General features: G+C 42.3%; 1 protein-coding gene across 1 annotated transcript in view; it reads right to left on the reverse strand.

Moving 5' to 3' along the window:
- Positions 1–11,142: 11,142 nt before the first annotated feature.
- LOC146005707 (desmoglein-3-like) overlaps positions 11,143–24,051 on the reverse strand; it is a 38,704-nt gene continuing 25,795 nt past the window's right edge. The window contains exons 13-18 of the mRNA XM_083145132.1: positions 23,580–23,813; positions 15,282–15,412; positions 14,509–14,554; positions 13,636–13,883; positions 11,775–12,315; positions 11,143–11,603 (exon numbers count right to left, since the gene is read on the reverse strand). Of these exons, the coding sequence (XP_083001258.1) occupies positions 11,143–11,603; positions 11,775–12,315; positions 13,636–13,883; positions 14,509–14,554; positions 15,282–15,412; positions 23,580–23,813 (1,661 nt within the window). The remainder of the gene's footprint in view (positions 11,604–11,774; positions 12,316–13,635; positions 13,884–14,508; positions 14,555–15,281; positions 15,413–23,579; positions 23,814–24,051) is intronic.

Consider the following 24,051-nt stretch of genomic DNA (forward strand, 5'->3'; position numbering starts at 1 on the left):
CCACACACAGGGTGACTGTGCTGAGCGATCTGAGCAGTGTAGAACGCTCAGCAAGATCACTCAGCACACATCGCTGCACAGTGATGAGCAATCTGTTAGGGCCAGTGTTCCCCTGACTGGCGATCTGACTAGATTAATCATCTGGTGATAGTGATGCGCGGGGCCATGCATCCCTATCGCTACAGCCCCTACACACGGAGCAACGTAGGCTCATTTTCTAAGTGATCTAGTCAGATCGCTTTGAAAGTGGGCTGAAATCGTCCTGTGTGTAGGCCCCATTAAAGAAGCGGATTTAAAGTTTTAAGTGACGTAAAATATAACAATTAGCTTACCGGCAATTCATTGTGCTTCTGGCTGCGTGTGGTCCATCTGTTTAGGGGAATGAAAGATTAGACTTGCGCTACTACTAATAATATAGATATAAATATTGCGCTACTTTTTTTTAAAAGGAAATGCTCATACCTCTGTGCTGTACGCTCATACTTACAAACACTAAGCTCATGGCCACCATCAAGGTCATTCCTACTCTTCTTTCACTGTTTTGCCATTGCCGAGTCATTACTTGAACCCAAACCAGATCTGCTGCTTGCCTATAATCTTCTGTAATCCCCACCACTGTTACAGTATTGCTTCATGTGGCTATTAACATAGTTTTTTGTTATGAAAGAGAATCAGATTCACTTTCTAATAGAGAAAACGGCAAATAGTTTCGGCAAGTTAAAATACTGGTGTCCACATTCTAAGGCATAGCAAATACAACAAGCACATTACAACTATGGTTTAGAAGAGTAACATTATGGTCTGAGGGCCTAAAACTATAAAACTAAAAAGTAAAAAAAAAAGGATTAAAAATAACATGGAAATGTACGCGTGTAGTACTACTTGTATTACCTCTATCTATTATACTGTGAAAATCATTCATTTAAAAATACTTTATGATCTTTAAAGTCTATTGTTTCTATGAAAACTCCCATGTCCTACTGAATTAGCCCTTTGTCTCTGAGGCTTCAAACGTGCCCTCACCTCTTCATTCAACTCTATCTACCTTAGCACCATCCTATTTGCATCTACATCTTCTTTATAGGATGCAGGGGCGTACCAAGAGAGGAGGGGACCTGTGTGAAGTAACTGTATGGGCCCCCTCCTCTCTAGCCGATGGTACAAGTGAGTGTATTCTGGCAATGTGCCAGAGCCTACTGCAAAGGTGCGGGTAACCCAGAACATGAATTGTACGCCATGTTCCCAGTGGGTTTTCCATTGTGCATGTGTGCCGGTCATTTTCTCTGTAATTCGAGCAATTCTACCATTTCTGTCACAGGACTCTAGAGAGGTAATACTGAAAATCAAGGGTGTAAGGTGTGGGCCTTCTTGGACTCAGTGGCACATACTGTACATCACTGCTAGGATATAAGCTGTCAATAGTAGGGCCTCTCACCATCCTGCAACTGCACCCACATTACTCTACCCCATGCTCCTGGGTATTGGCCTACATTCAGTGGTGTAATTCTAATGGCGCAATGTGTACGGTGCATACAGGGCTCTGAGTCCCAGGGGGGCCACACCACACACACAGCACCCTTTTGTTCATACTCACCCCTTCGGAGTCCAGCAATGAAGGCACAGCACTGCAGAATCACTGGAACAATGGTTGCATGCGCAGTAAAGTCTAAGCGCTTTAATGCTCAGACCCCATTGCACTGTGTGGCCTGATGCTGCTGCTGGCATAGCGGAGGAGGCTCGGATGGAGAAGGCTGCACACGGACCCCCTTAAAGCACCCTGCCTACACCCTGCCTACACCCTGCCTACACCCTGTTTTGCCTATATTTGGATCTGCAATTCAATATTCTTTTTATACACTGTGGGCCAGATGTATCAAGCTTCAACAAAGTGGAGAGTAATAAACCACCAGCCAATCAGCTCCTACTGGTCATTTTTCAAACACAGCCTATAACATGGCAGTCTCAATTACAGCAGGACAGTCCCACTATTTGGACAGTGTCCAGCTGCCCCTCCCATGGGTCACAGCGTCACGCAAGCAGACTGGGGGGATGTTAAGATACTTTGAACACTGCTGCTGGATTTAAACAGCGCAGGTTGACAAGCCTAGGTGCTGCCCAACTGCTCAGGGAGTGCTGAAAATGATGGAAAGGGGGAGGGGGCACGTATTGTAAGGCCACACCCTTCTACCAGAAGCCATACCCCATTCAGGTAAGGTCATGTCCCCTTTGTGGTAATGCAAGCCTCCAGACACAGAAGTACCATATATATATATATGAATGTTAAATATATTCGACTAGCTAAGCCTGCTCGAAGCAAAAGCTAGTCTGCTACCTTGTGATTGCCTCTGTGTTTCTGTATGTGTGAAACAGATGTAGTTTCACTCGCTGCCAGCAGATGGCAGTGTTTCAATATTAATTACAAGGGTTTATTTTTACAGTATCAAATGTGGTGTTATTTAATTGTGCACGATAAGAGGGAAATGGTAAATCTGTTAAAGACTAGACCACAGGTTCTCAAACTCGGTGCTCAGGACCCCAAACAGTGCATGTTTTGCAGTGAAATAATTAGTCCCACCTGTGGATCTTTTAAAATATTAAATAAATGTATCAATGAGTAATGAATGCACCTGTGCACCTGCCGGGTGACCTGGAAAAGTGAACTGTGTGGGGTCCTGAGGACCGAGTTTGAGAACCACTGGACTAGATAAAGGAATACTGCAGTAAACCCCTTCTCCCTGCTGAATATGCTTCTCTTTGTGATGGCTATACTGGCTGTTTTCTGTAGGGCGTTTCTATGGGTTTGCTGATTGTAGTCATATTAACTAGTCATGCAGAAAATGCTTTACATGTTCTCTGGGAAATAGCAGCCTCAAAAACACCATAGAGGGTCACATTCCGGTTCCTGACTACATGTTAGACAGTTCTGCTTACATCCAGGTTTCAAATGAGTGTCTTGCATTTTATGCTTTGGGAATGCAGTATAGAATTAGCATTCTTTTTGTGGTCACACAGAGGTCACAATACAGGCATAAACATTTATGGGGTGTCTGAAAGCCAAGATTTGTAGTAGAGGAAAAAAGACTGACAAAGTTTGCGCAAGTTATTCTAATGCTGTATGGATAATATACGATGGATCACTAATTTGTATAAATAATCCCCGAAATGTCAGTGTTGTGGTGTTTAAGGGATGGATCTTATAAATAAATAAACTAAAGACTTCAGATTTATTTAAAAGTGCTTTATTAATATCGTCTGGAAAATACAAAAATATTGCATAAAGGTTCATACACAAAAATGCAGGTCCTGTTGTAAAATACACAGTAACAACTTTTAAAGACAGACTGGAAATATTTGGCAGACAAACTGACAACTGTAATATTTTGTTATCTTACTGACAAAATTGATTGATATCTTGTAGACCAAATGTTAGTGTCGTCACTAAAAAGAAACATGTATGCATGAGGTGATGTCCTAAATGTTTAAATACTTCTTTCAAAACTAAGGGTTGCCATAGTAACCAATTGGCATCTACCAATCACATACCCTCCAACATGACCCATTCCATTAGGTACAAAATGCTCTGTTGCTGGACTTCCCTGCCAGTGGCAGTTGCAGATGTGAGCCTGCAGCACAGTCCAATATTCAAAAAGGGGAGCTACACCTACTGCCAACCGACACATCACTGTCCTGGACTCACTGACAGTAGACGTGACCCCCTCTTTGAATTTTGGACTGTGCTGGAGTCCAACCTCTGTAACTGCCACTGGCAGGGAAGTCCAGGAACAGAGCATTTTGTACCTAATGGAATGGGTCATGTTGGAGGGTATGCAATCATGTTATAGATTATACTTGATAAATGCTTCCTCAAAGCTATGGGCAACTTCCCCATTGGTCCACATCTCTACGCTTTTCACTGCTTGCTATATCAACCTCAAGGATATAAAAATTATTGTTGATTATTAATAATTATAATTATAATAATAACACTTTCAAGGCACTATTCTACTAACACAGGGCTTGGGCAAACTTAGACACTGCTGATCTGAATTTCCCCCAATCCACCTGTTAATTATGGGTAAAGTAGTTTAGCAACAATGGACCTAATTCAGGACCATTCGCAAGGTCCCCTCATTCGCACGGGGACCGATGTTTGTTTGTTGCGCATGCGGTTGCATATGGCCATGGCGAACTGATTGTGGGAATAAGGGAAAGCCCAGTGTTTCATGGGCATTCCCATGAGAACATTGGGCGTTCTCATAGTAATGAGGCATGACGGACAGGCGCGGGGGGGGGTTGACATCACCAGATGTCAGCTGCCCCCCTACTTCCCCCCGAGTAGTCACGCATTTGTAAGGTTGCTCTGAGGCAACCTTACAGATGCGTGAGCCTTCACCATCATTTGATGGTCGGCGATCATCGAATGATGGGGCGGATCCCAACAGGCTGCGAATGGATGTTACTGTGTAATATCCATTCGCATGCTCTGCTTGCGATTTTGACTTGCGAATGGGTGGCACCTAGCCACCATTCGCAAGGTGGGGTTTGGTGGACTTGCAAGGCTGCACATGCCTTTGCAATTGCGAATCGACCTGAATAAGGTCCTTTATGTATGCCTTTAATGTACCCGCCAATACCCTATGACACATATGGGTCTATATAGAGGCATAGTTAGACCTCATGGGGCCCTAGGCAAGATATCAGTAAGTAACCTGACTACCCACATACAGTGAATGAAACCATTTTGTGTGTCCACATATTTTTTATCCTATCAAAGAACTGTAAAAAGTCTTTGGGAGTGTGGTCAAGTCCACGTGATGTCACGTGTTAGTTGCACAATGCTTCTTTGGGAATGTTTTGGATGGCCAAGATGTCTTTATGGGGCCCCTTGGGACCCGATGGGCCCTAGCGGTGCGCCTAGGTTGCCTTGTGGAAAATAGGCCTCTGGGCCTATATATTTAAAAAAAGAAACAACAACAAAACTGTCCAAGGACACAATACGACACCAGTGCATTCAGCTCTTCATGAAAGCTTTTCAACATTTAAAAGCGCCAACTCCAGACAAAATAACCCTGTCCCCATCACCCAACTACACCCCATTTGCTTAAGGCCAAACCTCGCCCTTCTGGGACTGCAATTGGGAACAGTGACACAAACATCATGTAAGGCGATTTGTTTTATTTTTCCCTAGGGTCGGGAACATTTAATTTTAAACTACATTAAGCTTATTCCAGTGATTGTATATTACTTACCAAAAAAGTTAATTCTCAATAATTTTCAATCTTAAATAAATTTACTGTATATAAAGTATATTTCATCCCATTATCAAAAATACAATGTTAATTTACTATTTTTTGGGGGCCCTTCCAGTATAAATTTGCACGTTAAATGGAGAGAAGTGAAATGTAATTTTTAATGTTCGTCTAATCAGAAATCATTGAATTATGATGATAATTAATTTGGACATTATCTTAATTTTTTTTATCTCTGCACAGACAAATATTGTTACAACGACATTATAGATAACTATAAAAATAAAACTTAAATTTGCAGAAACAGCGGCTATCAAAACATAAAAAGCATGAAGCTATAACAAAGTGCAAAAAAACAAAGACAAATAAATACAATAAAACAAAAATATTACAATAATACAAATAATAATAATACAAATATATTAATAATTTATAAATATGTTTGTATTATTCATATAATCTTTGTATTATTTTTAATCATTGTTGTAGTCAAAACTCTCCATCGTATCATCAGGGCAGCCGAGAGGGGGGGGGGGGGGGGGGAGCGGGTACTAATTACCCGGGCTCAGGCTTGCTGGAGGGGCCCCACAGGGGCCCTGGTCCGACCCCTCCCTTCCCCCTCCTTCCCTCCCGGGTAGCAACAGCAGCACACACTTCTACAGCATGTGCTGTGATGACAGCAGGCTCAGCATGAGTGTCTCACTGACAGCGTGAGAGGTCATGCTGAGCCTGCTGTGAGCCCAACACATGCTGTAGGTGTGTGCTGCTGCTGAGATTACAGTTTTTAGAGTTTTCTTTCTCCCTCCTCTAAACATTTTGGGGCATGGCCTAAGTGCTGGAGGTGCCCTCACCTCCCACACTTAGGCCACGCCCCCAAAATTTTACCGGCGCCCGTCATTCCTCTCGGCTGCCCTGCGTATCATATATGTGTATGTAAATCTGGCTCTGATATTAGCCAGTGCCTCTCCAGCCATTGACCTCACTGCACCTCAATGGTAAATACATATTGAAGTAGACATCAAAGGACATGTATTCCAAGTAAAAAAATATGCAGTCTTATTTCCTGCTGATCATTTTCAAATAAATATTGATAGCCAAACAGGTGAATGTAATTGCAATTGTATCTCTCTCAAGGGCTTAGTAAATAACCCTAAACATCGTTATGGGTTGTTTGAAAGTGTTTAGCATTCTGAGGCTAATAGGGTCTAAAATAAATAATCACCAAATACGGATCGCCAACCACCAGCCCCCGCCAGCCGCCGGACGGGGATGCACGTGCACGAGATGCTTGCGCGTCCCCTTGTGACTGAGCCCTCCTCCGCCTCCATGCCGCATCCCTGTCAGTGCCCGCAGCCCCCCACCCCTCCCTAACCCTGCCCTTCTCCCTGAAGTGGAGACGGGCAGGGATTCTGTCCCCTGCTGCCGAAAAACCGGGATGCGTGTGTGTGTGAGACGCTTGCGCATCCCATTCAGATTGCCAGCAGGGACATTCTGGTGATCCCCAGCGCTGAATAAGAGGTGCTCCATCTGTAATCGCAAACTGAAACAACAGACGGAGCATTAGGTTGATGGGCTTCACATTAAAACATATTATTGCCCCAAATGTAAGTCTGCGGGTTGTGAATATTTTTAGGAATGGAGCTACAAGATTTGAAGCACCATTTTTGTGTGCAAAATCACATTGATTTAGCCATTAAAAATATACTGTACAATATATATATATATATATATATATATATATATATATATACATATATATATATATATATATATATATATAAAGTTTTGGTGGCGGATCGGCCCTCCGGCGTTCCGATGCAAATACCTGGGTGCCCTCCGGATCAGATAGGTAGCAAGAAGGTAGCAGGCAGGCGGCGGCACTCCAATAGGAATTTTTTATTAGTGCAAAAATATCTCCAACGTTTCGGGGACTAGCCCCTTTGTCAAGGTGAAAACGTTTTCACCGGGCTCCATGCCGGGGGGGGGGGGGGTTACTTGCTCCATGCCAGGGGGGTGGTGGGTTGCTTGCTCCATGCCAGGGGGAAGGTGGGTTCCTTGCTCGTTGCCAGGGGGTGGTGGGTTCCTTGCTCCATGCCAGGGGTGTGGTGGGTTGCTTGCTTCCTTCCAGGGGGGTGGTGGGTTCCTTGCTCCATGCCAGTGGGGTGGTGGGTTGCTTGCTTCCTTCCAGGGGGTTGGTGGGTTCCTTGCTCGTTGCCAGGGGTGGGGGTTCCTTGCTCATTGCCAGGGGGGTGGTGGGTTATTTGCCCAATGACAGGGGGGTGGGTTTTTTTTTGCTTCCTTCCAGGGGGAGGGGGTGTTTCCTTGCTCATTGCCAGGGGTTGCAGGGTCCACAGCGCTCCCGGAATCCGCACTTCCGGGTAGCGCTGGTCACTCTGCACATCCCTGACAGACGCTAGAGGTAAAGGAGCACCTCTAGCGTCTGTCTCCTTCACAGCGGCGGCCATATTTGGAGGGGCGCAGGGTCTCCGTCAGCATGTGGACAGAGACTCTGCACCCCTGCGGTGAAGACTGGTCCGTTTCCCCGTGCCCGGCAGCCCCATCTCCCAATCCCTGCCATGGCAGCGCCCCCATCCCTCCGCGTGCCCCCCCCACGCGTTAACAGCGATAATAAATTTAATCGCCGTTAATGTGCTGGCGCGTTAACGCGATATTAACGCGTTAACGTGCCCAGCACTAATATATATATATACATCTGTACTGTACAATGTACAGTATATATATCTTGTGGCTAAATTGATGAAACATTGACACTTCCTGCAACCAGCAGACTGTTACATTTGGCCTTTTTAAAAGCCTCATAAAAAACACACATAAATCACATATAATCCATTGCTTTTATATAAAAATAAATCAGGGTGATGCAGACTACTGAAAGCATAATCTATAGTTAAGCATGCCTGAGGCTGAAGAAAATCTGTTTTTTTTTATATTACAATTTTAAAAATTTCTATTTACAATGTGCACCCAAATACAAATGTATTGTCAGCACTAGATCTGCTAAAACTAAATCCCTTAACACTGTTCTTGTAGACTTAGGCCAGGTAGACATTAGAATGGCGGGAACCTGCTTGATGTCCTAGATAAATTCCTTTTGTCCTGGACCATCTGAGATTTCCCGATCACAATGTAATGCAATGTAATGAAGTCGTACTGCCCTTCATTATACTGCACCACCTAACACCCAATGGGCCAAGCTTCAAAAAGTGATAAAGTGGAGAGTGATAAACAACCAGCTGCTAACTGTCATTTTTAAAACTGAGCCTGTAACAAGGCAGCAAGGAGCTGATTGGCTGGTAGTTTATCACTCTTCACTTTATGATTTTTTTAAGTTTGGTACATCTGCCCCAATATCAATATCTGATTGGCCTTATAGCATGGCCAACCATAAGACATCTAGCAAGCTTGCTTAGCTACCTAATGCATATGTACATGCCTTGGAGTTTAAAGAAAAACTGTGAGCAAATAACTGCTGTTTATTAGACCACCACCAGAGGTTTGTAAAAGGGATGTTTGACTTCAAGAAGCAGTCACATAAACTTCTCTAACCTAACTGGCAAAATTCTGGGCACTGTGATATGTCATCTATTCATGCCTATCTTGCTAAGATGGCATGCCTGACCTATCAGGTATATTTAACACCTTGGGCCAGATGTATTAAGCTTCAAAAGTGATAAAGTGGAGAGTGATAAACCACCAGCCAATCAGCTCCTACCTATCATTTTTCAAACATGGCAAGTAGGAGCTGATTGGTTGGTGGTTTATCACTCTCCATTTGATCACTTTTGAAGCTTAGTACATCTGGCCCCTTGCCTCACACACACTCAAGTGCAATAAATACTCCTGGAATCTGCATATTAATAATTTTGGGAACCACAGTCAACCTGCTAGGAAGGGTTAAGTAAGACTGTTATCTAGTGGCTTGAAGCTGACACTCATTAAATATTTAAGTGCGAATATTCCATTTACATGAAACCTTTATGAGCGTTTGTTCCAAATGTATATAATGGCATTGTTCCAGGGTGTGTGTGTGTGTGTGTGTGTTTGGTTCAGTTCCTACTGATTCACACATGATGCACCTGGTTTGGTCACAGAACCAGTATAATTGCCTGGACACAAAGCGGTCACAGAGCAAAATGAGCAAATATGGAGAGTCAGTGACAGACTAAGGCATCAAGGGCCTATGTTTTGGGGTGCGGCTAGACTAATGTATCAGATTAATAATAGCACTGCACTTTAGAAAATACCCCATAGCCCTGTGCAATATAGTGTGACATATGTAACATGTATAATTCAAGTGCAAAGTCTTGAACCTATTCCCTAGATGTAGGGGTGGTCCATAAGGCAGTGGGACCCCCTGCATATTCTTCTACACCCCAATGGGCCAATCTGATGTGACCGATTCAGATGTGGTTGAAGTTGCTATGACTGCTGCTTTCTTTGACATTCTGCTGCTGTCCTGTGTCGCAGGACCTAGTTACGCAAGCATGGAAAGGGTCTTACACATCCACAAAATACCGACAATAGTACTTTGTGGCACAGGACGCACTTCCAACCACATCTTGTGCATTTTTCAGCTGCACCACTACCAAAATAAAAATGTATTACCAGTTACCTATATAGTGCACACACATTCTGCAGCGCTTTACAGAGAGTACTGTATTTGGCCATTCACATCAGTCCTTGCCCCCAGTGGAGCTTACAATCTAGGTACACTAGGTTTGTTATTGTTTTTTTGTGGAGGGGGTGTGTGGGGGGGGGTGTGTGTGTGTGTGTGGGGGGGGGGGGGCAATTGACCTATGTGTATATCTTTGGAGTGTGGGAGGAAACCAGAGCACCCAGGGAAAATTCACGCAAGAATGGGGCTGTGGTGGGAATCAAACTGAAGACACAGTGCAGTGTAAACACTGACCATTACACCATCCATGCTGCCCTCATTTAATTGTCTAAATTGAAATGTTCAATTATGTATTAATGAAAGAAATTAATCAAAATGAAGATTTGTATGCACCATAAGTGACAATTGTAATTTTATTTTCTGAACAAACAGCAAGTAACCTTATCAGCACTGCTGTCAGTTCTGTTAAAAGAAGATATACAATGCAAAAACTTAGGTCACATGTAGTTAATGTAAATCCAAAGTGTATCAGTGATCTATCAAATGGGAAACCCACATGGACCTTTATTTATATTTACAGCATAGTATCACAATTTCAATTTACATATATTACATAACTTTAATTGCAGTTTGGGGGTCTCTAAACACTTTGGGGAACATGAATAAAATCAGAGTAAAAATTGTTGTATAGTAACAGAAACACATATAAAGACATTGACCACTATGAAGTCTATGGGGTAAATTTACTAAAATGGGAGTTCTATGGAAGATGGGATTTTGCCCATAGCAACCAATCAGATTCTACGTCTTATTTATTAAACACATTCTAAAAGACAATAGATATAATCTGATTGATGGAATCCCATCTTAGTAAATGTACCCCTATGAAGGAACCCAGGTGTAACTAGAAATCTTTGCACCTTCATTTAACCGTGCCTGTTTCATTGTCAGGCTCATTGTGTCTTCTACATTGTTAATTTTTGGTTATAGTTCTTAATTGTATCTCAACCATTTTTTCCAAAATGTGGTATCACCCCACCACTTCCCAATTGCCCGCGCACATAGCTACTGCCCCTGCTTCCCACCCTTAAATACCCCTTTTATGAAACAAAATGAGAATAATTCTTGTCACACGAGGCCAGATTCTGGGACTTAAGTGCAAATGTCTAATTATGTTACTGTTTACTGGTTTGTGCAACGATTAATGGATTCCTATACCGTAAGTTGGAGTCCACTGCTTAAGAACTGAAACATTTATTATTTAGTATATTGGACTGTGCTGTACTTTGTTACAGTGCTGCGGGTTAGACTGGGAGAAGTAGAGCCTACCGATTGTGTTAGCAAAGGTTCTGCACTCAACATATGCGTTTTTACGGCTGGACTAGACCGTACAGTTTTTTCTGTGACATATATATTTTGAGAACTACCCATCTCGGGACGAATGGTTAAATTTCCTTGAACATTGGACATCGGCTGTATCATCCTTTCAGTGACCACAACATTCTGTGCATCACCCAAATCTTGGATGTTGAATGTATTAGACAGCCTTGAATCTCTGGGTGCAACAACTCGTTCTCTTAGTACAACATTCGACCCATCTGAATAGTTTGACATATTTGGCAATTCTATAATGTTATGAACACCAGATGCTGGGCGGACTACCCTCTCGGTCACAATGATATTGGATCCATCAGGTATATCGGAAAACATTGCATGTGGTGCAGAGTTTGACCCAACCATCCGTTCTGTTACCAGGATATTAGTTGGCATGGATCCATCGGGTATATTGGAAAATACTGCACGGGGTGTGGAGTTTGACCCAACCATCCGTTCTGTTACCAGGATATTAGTTGGCATGGATCCATCAGGTATATTGGAATATACTGTATGTGGTGCAGAGGTTGACCCAACCATCCGTTCTGTTACCAGAATATTAGTTGGCATGTTGGGCTCTACACTACGTACAACTGGTCTCATATTTCCCCCAGAAGTAGTGTAAGTCTCAGTTACAACTACATTGCCTGGAATGAAAGATTCTGACATAGGCCTAGCTGGTTGAAGGTTGGCAGATGAATATGAGCGGCTAGTTACATGTGTAGAATTGCTAACAGGCATGGATTGGTTTCCATGAACATTCACAGTAGAATCATCAAACATATAACTTGTGTCAGTTTCTATTATTGGAACATTAGCAAATAATCTTGGCTCATCACCACTTGGAATAGGATCGATATCAGAACCAGTGCAGATTTCTGCCAGTGTTTTAAATTTTGGTCCCAGTGTATCCAAGAAGGCATCATCCAAGTCATCAGCAATAAAACTGCAGCACCCTACAGAACCAGCTGGGCTTCCAACGCCTTCATTATCGTAAATGAGAAGACAATCATTTGATGGGCGATTCTCATCTTCATTGGCATAAGATTCTGCTTTCTAAAATAATACAAATCATACCATTCCCTAGTAAATGCAACTGGTAATATCATTATTCTGCAATACTTATGCAATAAACAAGAATAGGCTTCATAGATTTTTTTTTTAAATACCCCTTTTGTGCACATTGGAGCTTTGGTGGCACTTGTCTCTTTGGACTCTTGAAATTTCAGTAATTCACCTGATCGCTAGAAATAGCAGATAGATTGTGCTTGGATGTCCCCAGTGCTTTTCCAATTAGGAGCTGGCTGTCATTTTTAGACAGATGTCTCTGTCCCTCAGCATGCAGATTATTACAGAGGATAGACAACAAGTTCCCAAAGTGCTGCAAGTGGGCCATGATACATTGAGTGTCTGGTGAGGGTACGGACCCTTTGTGGGTAACCCCAGCCAACTTACAATGTAAACAGTTGGGGATTTTAAAATAAGTTAAGAAAACCCTTATAATGTTTGTAAGTTTACTAATAGCATTTAAATTATACGCTATTAGCTAGTTATTAGGCTCGTATCCTTATGTGTTCACATATTTTGTTTGCTTATTAACTACTAATATATTAAAGAAAAGGTTATTTTCACACAATTTTCGCATTATTTTAGTATCACTAATGCATTTAAGGGCTTTTGGAGCAGTTTTCATGAAAAAACTGCTCTAAACTCTTTAATTCACTATTATTTGAGTAACCAGATCACATTTTCCATATTTATAATGGGAAATGCGATCTGACCAAATTCACACCAAAAAAAATGTGAAAAAAACAAAAAAAACACAGTAGGCCCTGTGACAATAACGCCAACTTTTGCTAGTGAATCACAGGGCTAACTGTGAATTCCCTACCCAGGCAAAGCCTTCTCTGACCACGGGCAAGGAGGGGGTGCTAGTGGCAGTGGCAGAGGCGTGTGCGCGGCACAGGACAATGCTGCGGACTGCTATTGCAGGGACAGAGCTTTCTCACAAGCTCTGTCTCTACATGCAATTATCGATACATCTGTGCGATGTAATAAATTATCGCATTGGGATATTGGTACAATATTATCACATCCGCATCTGAGGCCCCTTATTCTTTTTATACAATGACTTTATAACTTTATTACTAAATGACTAGTAGATCCTTAAGATTAAACTTTGAGCAGATACATTTGTAAAGAAATGTACTATAGACATGCTTGGAATAAACATGCCAGTCCTAAGGCTAGACAAGCAGGCAGACATATGATCACTAGTCCTTCTACAACGCCCACATGTATTCTTTTTACATTTGTATCTATGAAAAAAAATACCTTTTCGAATTAAGAGTATAGTAATATGCATTCATGTCTTACCTCCGCAAAATAGTTCTCCACGTAAGCCATGCTCACAGCGCCGGTTTCTTTGTATGGCGGTGGTAGAGAACCAGCCATGTTACTCTCTCCTCTAAGGCCAGATTCAAAGAATTGGCCGCCGTGTCCTTGGAGAGTGTTTGTTTCAAAACCATTACCGGAAGCATTTACCAGGCCACCTGCAGCTACAGCTCCCAGTCCGCTTCCTATACCTGCACCCAGTGCACCCATGGTATTACTTGTGTGAACATCTAAAACAAATAATATAAATATAAATCAAAAATAATCGAAATAATAGAATGGGTGGTGTAATACCGCTCACAATTCCAAACTTGTCATAAAAACATTGTTAGTAACCTCAAATATACTTTAATCAACTCACATCAGATATTGGATACCATAACTAATGTATGCGAATAGTCTACACTTCCACATACCTAAATATATAGTAAGATCGGGCAGTACGGATGGTGTAATGGTTAGCATTACTGCCTCACAGTGCTGAGGTCATGGGTTCAATTCCCACCATGGCTCTTACTGGGCAGAGTTTGTATATTCTCCCCGTGCTTGCGTGGGTTTCCTCCGGGTACTCCGGTTTCCTCCCACAATCCAAAAATATACTAGTAAGCTAATTGGCTCCCAATAGAATGTCGGTGTGTGTGTGCATGTGGTAGGGAATATAGATTGTAAGCTCCACTGGGGCAGGGACTGATGTGAATGTTCAAATATTCTCTGTAAAGCGCTGCGGAATATGTGTGCGCTATATAAGAAACTGTTAATAAATAAATAAATAAGACCAGATAAAAAGACTATAGGACACAATAAAATAAAGTTGTGAAATATATTTGCTCTTGTCCTTTACAGTTTTTAACTTACCAGAGTAAGCAGGGCCACTTGAGCTTATAAGCATACTTGTCATATCCTGTGTAAGAAAAAAGAATACACGTTTGAGATTGATGCATAGTGTAAAAGTTATCTATCTCATTATGAATGAATCATAATGTAGGAAATCGCGCAGTATAATGAGGCTGATTGGCTGTTCTTTCTCAGTTGAAGTGTATTTGATGAAAGTGATACAGCCAATATACAATCAAGGGGATGCAGTTGGCAGTTCAAAAATAAATAAATAAATACAGTCAATAGGTAAACCACTATTGGTTGACAGGCCGACACATGAAAAAGGTAAACACATACAATAGATCTACATGGGAAAGGTCAACATAAAAAAAATTGACATGAGTTTTTCACATTTTCTTTACAAAAAAAGGTGTTTATTCATACTTTACTATCCAAGTAGACATAGAGGGAGAACATAATATCGATCATAGCAAGGCACTGTGCCTGAAGCCTGCCAAGAGAAGCGAGCCATGCCAGGGGGTGCAGTCGACCTAGACACCATGTCGACATAGGTACAAAAGAAACCTGAAAATCGCATGTCTACCTTTTTCAAGTCGACCTTTTCCACATCGACCTATTGCTTGTGTCGACATTTCAGCCCTTTCAACCTAAGAAGTGTCAACCTTTTTCATATGTCGACCTATGGCCTATCAAACCATAGTGGTCGATCTTCTTATAGTCGACCATAGGACCCATACCCCAAATCAATTCAATTGGTATCATATAAATAAAATGTTTTAGGGGTAACTAACCACATCTTCAGGCTTTCCACCTTCTGTTCCCCATTGATGACATGCTCCATCATACCCAGATGCAACTGGAACAAACTTACCCCCTGCAGCCCCGGCACCACATACGCAGAGGGGCAACAACAGCAGAGCCACTGTTAAGTAAAATAGAAAACCGTGTTATTTGTGAGCAACTCAGAAGAAACACAAGAATCTATGTTCAGTTAATAAATATGTTTTGTTTTACATTTTCCTTTTGATTTTTAAAGATGGGATAATGGTTATCATTCCTGCTTCACCGCACAGAGATCCACTCGCAGGGAACTGAATTCGGCCTCTGCCCCGCTGGTCGGGGTTTGTGTATGGGCATTTCTGCACAGGTGGAAACCCCCACTCTAAACGGCTTTGCCGATTTACAATGTTGCCGGGTTGTTCACAGCGGGGAAGGGGGCCGAGAGCGGGATGGGGGTGGAAGGGGGCGGTGGTGGAGCACAGACATGGGAAAGCCTAGTGTTTCATTGGCATCCCCATGAAAACGCTGTGCATTACCATGGGATTGCATACGAAACGAGGTGTGCCGGGGGCGGGTGGCAGACGTCACAGGATGTCAGCCGCCCACCCTGTCTTCAGTGTTGGAACCAAGGGTTCTGGAAAATCAATGGTGTACCAGTGCGTACTGTAAATACACACAAACACACGTGACTTTGACTGTTACCTTTTTGAACAAGTCCAGCGTGTACCATCGATTTGGCTTGCATATATATATATATATATATATATATAGATAGATAAATAGCAATTGTAAGATGGCGCCCTTTGTGATGACCTTAAGGATTAGATAAATGAAGCCTTTGAATGAATCTTAAATTTTCTAAAACAAATAAAGTAAAGTCCATACATTTAAAAAATGTATTAAAAGTCTCTTTCTCCACTCAGTGTTGGTGGTTATTTCAGACCGTTAAAAGGTTCAGGTATTTCAACATAGCAGATCTGGAGGAGTACGAAAAAACTATTATAGAACGGAAGAAGAGCAAATTCTACAGAGATCAGACAGATTTCCAGACGGGACACATCTTCCACTGGGGCAGAAGAAACTACAACCGGGGAACGCTAAGATATCCACCATCAACATCTGAAACAGATCTCTCAAGCACAGACGATCAGAGTGACGACAACTCCCATCGGGGAGAAGGATCAACACCAAGGCCACCCAGTGATCAGGGACAATACCATCAATCCACAAGCTACTCAGCCTCTGGCCATTTTTTAGACTTTGGCCGTGGAAACAGGGGTCCAAAAGAAAAACAAGACGTGCCAAAAAGAAGAAGAAGAAGGGACTTCACCAGATGGGAACCACGAACGCCAAACCACTACCCATTGAGGGCCAGGGAAGCAGAGAATCCGAATTATCCAAATTACAGATGCACAGAAGAATGTACTACAGAAAGGTTTGACCTTTTGTCCCACCAGCAATTTCGACCGTTTTCAATGGGAAACCAATCTTCAACTTTTCAGTCGAAAGCTCTTACTTACAAAATTTTATGCCAAAAAAGAAGGGTCCCCACCAATGGACCCCTGGTCTGAACAGGAACAAGAAGCCATCAGGGCACTAGAAGAACTGGAGGGAAATATTGAACCCCCTGAAGCAACCACCAGACCCCTGTGTAAGAAGCAATCCAGCTTTTTCCCGCCACTAAACATATGCCCAGAGGTAAAGGTGTTTACTAATTTGGTCTCAAGAGACCTGGACACATTACACCGGAAGAAGAAATACATCAGACATGGCAGAAATATTAGCAAAGAAGAGAACCAAGCCATCCGAGAAATCAAGTAATGGACCGATGTGGAAATTAAACCTTCCGACAAAGGCGGGAACATAGTTCTGTGGCCAACCTCTCTATATCTGCAGGAAGTCAACCGACAGTTAGAAGATACTTCATGCTACACCAAGACCCTTTTCGACCCGACTTCAAATTTCAAAGCACAATATGAGACAATCAACAATAATGCAGTAATGAATGGGACCATCACCAAAACTGAACACCAATTTCTAGTCAACCCAAACCCCCGCACTGCGACCTTTTATCTACTGCCAAAGGTCCACAAAAACATAACTGAACCGCCAGGACGCCCAATAGTGTCAGGCAATGGAGCACTCATTGAAAAAGCCTGTATCTTCTTAGATACACATCTACGACAGCATGTCATGGCCCTCTTTTCCTATGTACAGTACACAGCCGATGTCCTAAGGAAACTTCATGACATCTGCCTGGATGAAACTGAGATCCTAGTAAGTCTAGATGTGGAGGCATTATACACCTGCATAAGACACGACCTGGGCCTAGAGGTGGTTAAATACTTTCTTCAAATGGAAGTATCTGGGGATTTTCAGGATTTCCTCATTCGACTTATGGATTTTGTGTTGCCCAAAAATTATTTTACTTTCAACAACCGCTTCTACATCCAGGGGAGGGGCACAGCTATAGGGGCGGCCTGTGCCCCCACATATGCCAACCTCTTCCTTGGATGGTGGGAGTGGGAGTTCATTTTTCATGAGAACAATTACATCTATGAAGAATGCATTACCATTTGGATGCGATACATAGATGACATTCTGATGATTTGGAGAGGTACCGAAGCACAGCTACACCAATTCCTGGAACACCTAAACAACAATGAACTCAACTTGAGATTAACATCCGAATGCAGTCGGACAAGCATAAGCTTTCTGGATCTCAAGATATCCAGAGGTGAAGGAAACATGGTGAATACAGAACTCTTTTGGAAGTCAACCTCAACCAACAGTCTGTTATACAACTCAAGTGCACACTTTCCACCTACAATCACTAATATCCCCAAGGGAGAATTCTTAAGGCTCCGGAGGAACTGTTCCAATGAAGAAGTATACCAACGAAATTGCAATGACCTCAGTAATAGACTGAGGGAGAGGGGATACTCTAGAAGATCTATCAAGAAGGCACAACAAACGGTGGCTGGGATAGAAAGATCACAAATCCTCTTAAAAAACGACAAACCCGCAACTAAAAAAGACGATACCACAATTCGATTTGTTGGGAATTTCTGTGCAGAATGGCGTGAAATCAAGAGCATCATACAAAAGCATTGGCCCATCATTCTGAGCGACAATGACTTAGCTATGAAACTGGATAACAAAGTTAACATGAGCTGGAGAAGAGCACCCAGTCTCAAGGATAAACTAGTACACAGTCATTTCTCTGGACCAAGAACAAAGAACACTTTTCCAGATGGTAGTTTCCCTTGTGGAGGATGCAAAATATGTCAACACATCAAAAAAACAACCACAATGAAGGATAAATTTGGACAACTGATCCCCATCAAAGGATACTTCAATTGTAAAAGCAAGAACTTGATATACTGCATCACTTGTGACTGTGATATCCTATATGTTGGAATGACAAGTCGCCACCAAAAAGATGAAACAGCTAACCACGGTAGCAAGACACTTCCATCAGAAACATGCAGGAAAATCTACCAACTTCAAAATCTTTGGCCTCGAACAGATACACCTTGGTCTCAGAGGTGGGGACCTCAACCAGACACTGCTCTAGAAAGAAGGAAAATGGATCTTTAGGTTGGGATCCCTAGCACCCAATGGCCTTAATGAAGATATAAAATATGGGGCATTCCTCGAATAAAACTACCCAATACCACACACCGTATGTCACTACAACTGAAAAATTGCAAGTCCCCCTGTGGAAACTATATCTGACCAAAGATTACATTTGGACTGTCCCTTCGGGATTCACAACACCCATGGCCCCAAAGATGATACAAAACATGGGTCTCCTTTAAACTAAAACCTTTGGTTTGAACACCACAATAAGTTCACCTTTTAAATCACACCTGGCTATTGAACGCCCACCCCCACCTCACCAATATCACAACATCAACTAGTCACCAAAGATGAATTCCCAGCTGGTATGGTAACCAGAATTACACACTATTTAATCCACGCCTCAAACATACCACTTCAAAAACAAGCACCACAAGCAATCCCGCAACCATTCCCCACTAATGTAAGAGCACCGCATGACCTTATCTCATGTGAAAAGCAAATGTATCACGGTCACCTCCCGATTTTTATCTTTATTTATATTTTTGCACGGTTTAAGTTTTCTCACTGTGTTCCCACATAACCCTGCATTTCTCACTCCTCACGGATTTACCCACGCAAAACCACATTTAAAATTGCACATTATTGATATAACATAATAAAACACTATAAGTCAAACCACCCTAGAAGGGAACCAAACCGGTACTCACCATTACCAAATGAATTAATTTTTAAAAAAATTTAAAAATAAAAAATTTAAACAAATTAAAAAAACCATGAATCTAAAAACCATGCCCAACGGCACACAATTTATTAGGGACTTGATTTGCCAATCATCCCCATACAAAACTTTTACAGAAATCCAGCAATTGCCAGACATGGCTAAGGCACATACCTGAGCACGGATGCATCAGGCAAGACAACCAGCAACTGAATACAATGAACCCTATAAAACATATGGGCAATTGAAAATGTAATGGAGAGTATGCAAATCTATACAAACACTCAATCCCAGTAGCTAATCCTCCGGAGGCAATAATAAACTATATTAGCTAATTCAATGCTTTTTAAAAAACAAGTTTAATGTGCTATACAAAACGGCATTCAAACAGAACAGTAACTCTGGACCAACCAGAGAGAGGCGCCTCCCCATAGGTGAGTCAAGGCGTCAATCATAAAGGAAACACAGTGATTGGACGGACGACATATAAAGGGCAAACTGCCCTTAACCAAGATGGCGCTTACTGAAGAAGCCGATCCCAGGGAAACACGTGTTTAGCGGACACCCCAGTGACTACAGCAGCGGCGTGACCAGTACTGGAGACCCCCCACACTTTGACTCTATCCAGACCCTAAGCACTGACGCCCGGCGGCGGCGTCCCAGGTACAAGTGTCCTCCTTCTGCGTCCTGCAGTGGAGTGACACTTCCTTACATGCTAAAGAACTGCCACAAAGCATTTACATTTCCTATTGTAACAAATGGCAACTGTTGCTTCATCAGCTAATTGTGTGCAACAGCCAACATTGGCGACTGTGTCCCAGGTACAAGTCTCCTCCATCTGTGACTTGCAGTGGGGTGAGACTTCCTCATTGGACAGAATTGCTACTAACACTGATGTGTTACACTGCAAATCAGCAGTAACTGTTACTTTGTCAGCAAGCTTTGTACAATAGCCAATATTGGAACTGATCAAGGCATGTAATTGGCACTATCTCTGTTAGCAAGTTTTTTGCAAAAGCCAGTATTGGAACTGAGCTATAAGTAGAGTTAGCAGCATTGTGGATACCACTGTAGACACTGGATAAACCCCAATAATCACCCATCACCAGATCACGCAGGCCAGCCAATTCCAGCATATGGACATTTAACCCTATGAATACCCAATTTCTCAGGCTCTGATTCCAGAAATATAGGGAATTTCCAAGTGCTAACGTTGTCCATATCTACCGACGATATCGGTTGATTGAGCCTCACAGATCATCAATTGCTTCTATTCCCCCTCCTGTTTCCCTCTCTCCCTCTCTCTGCCCTCTTTTCCCAAGCCTGTGACTCCCCATTTCCCCCCCACCCTCACCCAAAACCCCCCCCTCTTATTTTTCACAGTGTTATGTTAAACATTTCAGTAATATTGAAAATATATATTCAGCTGTAAACCTAATGATGGTCAACACAAATCAGGTATCCAGTCAGCTATTAATGCTCTAACCGCAGTTAACCAGGCAATTGAAATTTTGGGAATTAATCCTCAATAAAATACCACCATACCTCACTGGAACTGCCCAAAAACTTCCCGAACTTGGAAGCTAATCAGTGACGGGCCAGAATAGTATTCTTGTGGGTGACTCCTGAAGAACCCCTGGTGTGGTATCAATAGAGGTATCCCTAAGTAAATTGTACTGGACACGCCTACTGCATGAGCAATACAAGCTGTGATAATACCATTAAAACAGTTGCTGGGGCAACATATATCCCTACAGGTTATTTAAACCGACTGGGGACCCAAACCATTCATTTTCGCCCATAATCGCATTGTCCACATATCAATGTTGATAAGGACGTGATGCGCCGAATGGAGAGTAAGGTGTGAAAAGCAAAAAGCACCATTACACAACATTTTATGCATTGTATGCCTCTTACAATTGGTGCTTAAATATCTATTTATATCTTTTCACCCCCTATACTCCTTTCCTTAAAATCTTTTAAACCTTGGCTATCTTATATTAATAGATCAAAATAAATGTTAAGTTTTAACTAACTTCATAAATACATAAATAAGAGTGCGCCCACAAAGCCTTTTTCTTTCTTGTGTTCACTGAAATCGTGGGTGCACCACCAACCATAAGACTATTAGAATCTACTCATTATAGTCTCAATGTTGGTTCTTCAAAAATTGATAAACAAACACTAGAAGTCAGTGCGGTTCCAAACCCCACTCTGCATTTCAACATAGCAAACAAGTATTCCCAACACGTTTCGTCCCTACATGGGACTTCATCAGGGGTTCGACTGTCACTATTTTCATTCGGTAGTTGAGTCCATGTATGAGCCTCTCAATTTTCATAAAAGGTCTTACCTTAAAAGGTTAAACGTCTACCGACCGAGCACCTCATTCTGACAGAGCCCTTCACTAGCGCACATCTCCTGCAAGTGGGAATTGCATCCTGAGCTATTCAGACTCTGTGCGGAATATATCTGTATTTTAATCAAGCATAGACAGCACATTCCATTAAAAATACCTACAGTATAGGGAAATGGTTTGTCTGATCTAACCTAAGAAATGGAGCTGTCAGTAGACCTTTAACCTTTTAAGGAAAGACCTTTTATGAAAATTGAGAGGCTCATTCATGGACTCAACTACCGAATGAAAATAGTCTGAGTGACAGTCGAACCCCTGATGAAGTCCCATGTATGGACGAAACGCGTTGGGGATACTTGTTTGCTATGTTTAAATACCTGAACCCTTTAACGGTCTGAAATACACTGAATGGAGAAAGAGACTTTTAATACATTTTGGAAATTTATGGACTTTATTTGTTTTAGAAAATTTAAGATTCATTCAAAGGCTTCATTGATCTAATCCTTAAGGTCATCACAAAGGGCGCCATCTGACAATTGCTATCCATATCCTATCCTTCCCCTATCCAACAGGGGAAATTGTAAGCCAGGCAGCCCAGGTAAAATATTCATAAGATCTGTGGCACGAAACTAGAGTCTTTATTAGAGTGCTTTATTCGGCACTATCTCCTGAAGATAGTGCCGGATAAAGCACTGAAACGTTGACACGTCGACATGTCCTGTCGTCTTTTATATATATATACTAGTAAGCCCACTCAAAGCAAAAGCATTGAAAGCTAAACTGCTACCTTCGGAGTTTGTGCATGCGTGAGAGAGATGTACATACAGATATTTTAATAGCATGGGTGCACATCGTCTACAGTAATGCCACATAAGGCAGATTTACCTTGGTGACAGTTATACAGGGGAGAGAGATGAGGTACCAGACAATAATAACGTCTCAAAATCTGAGTGTCTACTAATTTATCTCTCTCTAAGGTTTGATATATTCCCCTGCCATATCTGTGTTTTTAAATAGTTGATAGTTTTTATAATACTATATGACATATTACAGTAGTGGCGGCGTTGACCTATGGGCATCAGGGCTGCAGCACCCCCAGATAAAATCCACCACTGTCTCTGCCTAAAGTGAAGCCAGATGCAGTCTGTGAGACTGCTCTTGCTTCAATGTGACTGGAAGTAACTTCCTATTGGAAGTCCAACCTGCCAGTCACTCAAGGCAGTTCCCATTGGGAGGTGTAACCTCCCTCTGGGATGCCTCTCTGTGCGCAAATTCGTGGCAGCCCCCAAATCTGATTAAGCCTCCGGGGGCTGCTGCAAAGGCAGCCCATGGAGGCTTGGGTCAGCGCATGTATGAAAGTTACTGCGCATGCGCTGGCCCCGTGCAGGGGAGCGGCGGCTGGGACGGCATGAAGGACGGTGCGGGGATCGCAGCGGGCACAATGGCAGCAGGGATGTGTGTCTTGCACGCATTGCATCAGCCCCCCTCCTCCTAAATGGTAAGAGCCGTCACTGTATTACAGTCACCATGGATTTAAGATATGAAGTATAAATTGAAAAAAGCAATATTGTTTTGTGTATTACAATTAATAGTATTGCACAGCATAAATTTTACAATTGAGATAGACAAGGGTTGTTTTGGATTACTTACATAAAAGAGCTAGAAATCCCAAAACCATGAGACCAATTGCTGCTGGACCAAGGGACACATTCTTGCCCGCCAGCTTTGAAGCATCACAGTAGCCAGACTGAGTACACTCACAGACTTGTATAACAACACGGAATGGATTTGGGCAGGACTGATTATTTTTGTCCGTAACGTATACCAGGACCGTATAATTATAAGCAGTTATTGATGGCCCTCCTTGTAAAGTCACAGCCGTATCTAAAATGAAAAGAGGTTCCATTATTTCCTTGCCCCTAAACCTGTACAGAGAACAGAATGATCAATCTTTGTATAGCAGAGTTAGTGACACCCATGGGTATCATTAAATGTGCATGACACTGAGGCCATCAAAGAAGTAAAGCTTTATATTATTGTGTACGGTATGTTTATTCCATACATACACAACATTCCTACATACAATCATTTTCTATACATTCTATTATGTTCCGTTATGTGA

This window comes from Crinia signifera, chromosome 5 (assembly GCF_055691185.1).
Source record: "Crinia signifera chromosome 5, ASM5569118v1, whole genome shotgun sequence".
NCBI lineage: Eukaryota > Metazoa > Chordata > Amphibia > Anura > Myobatrachidae > Crinia > Crinia signifera.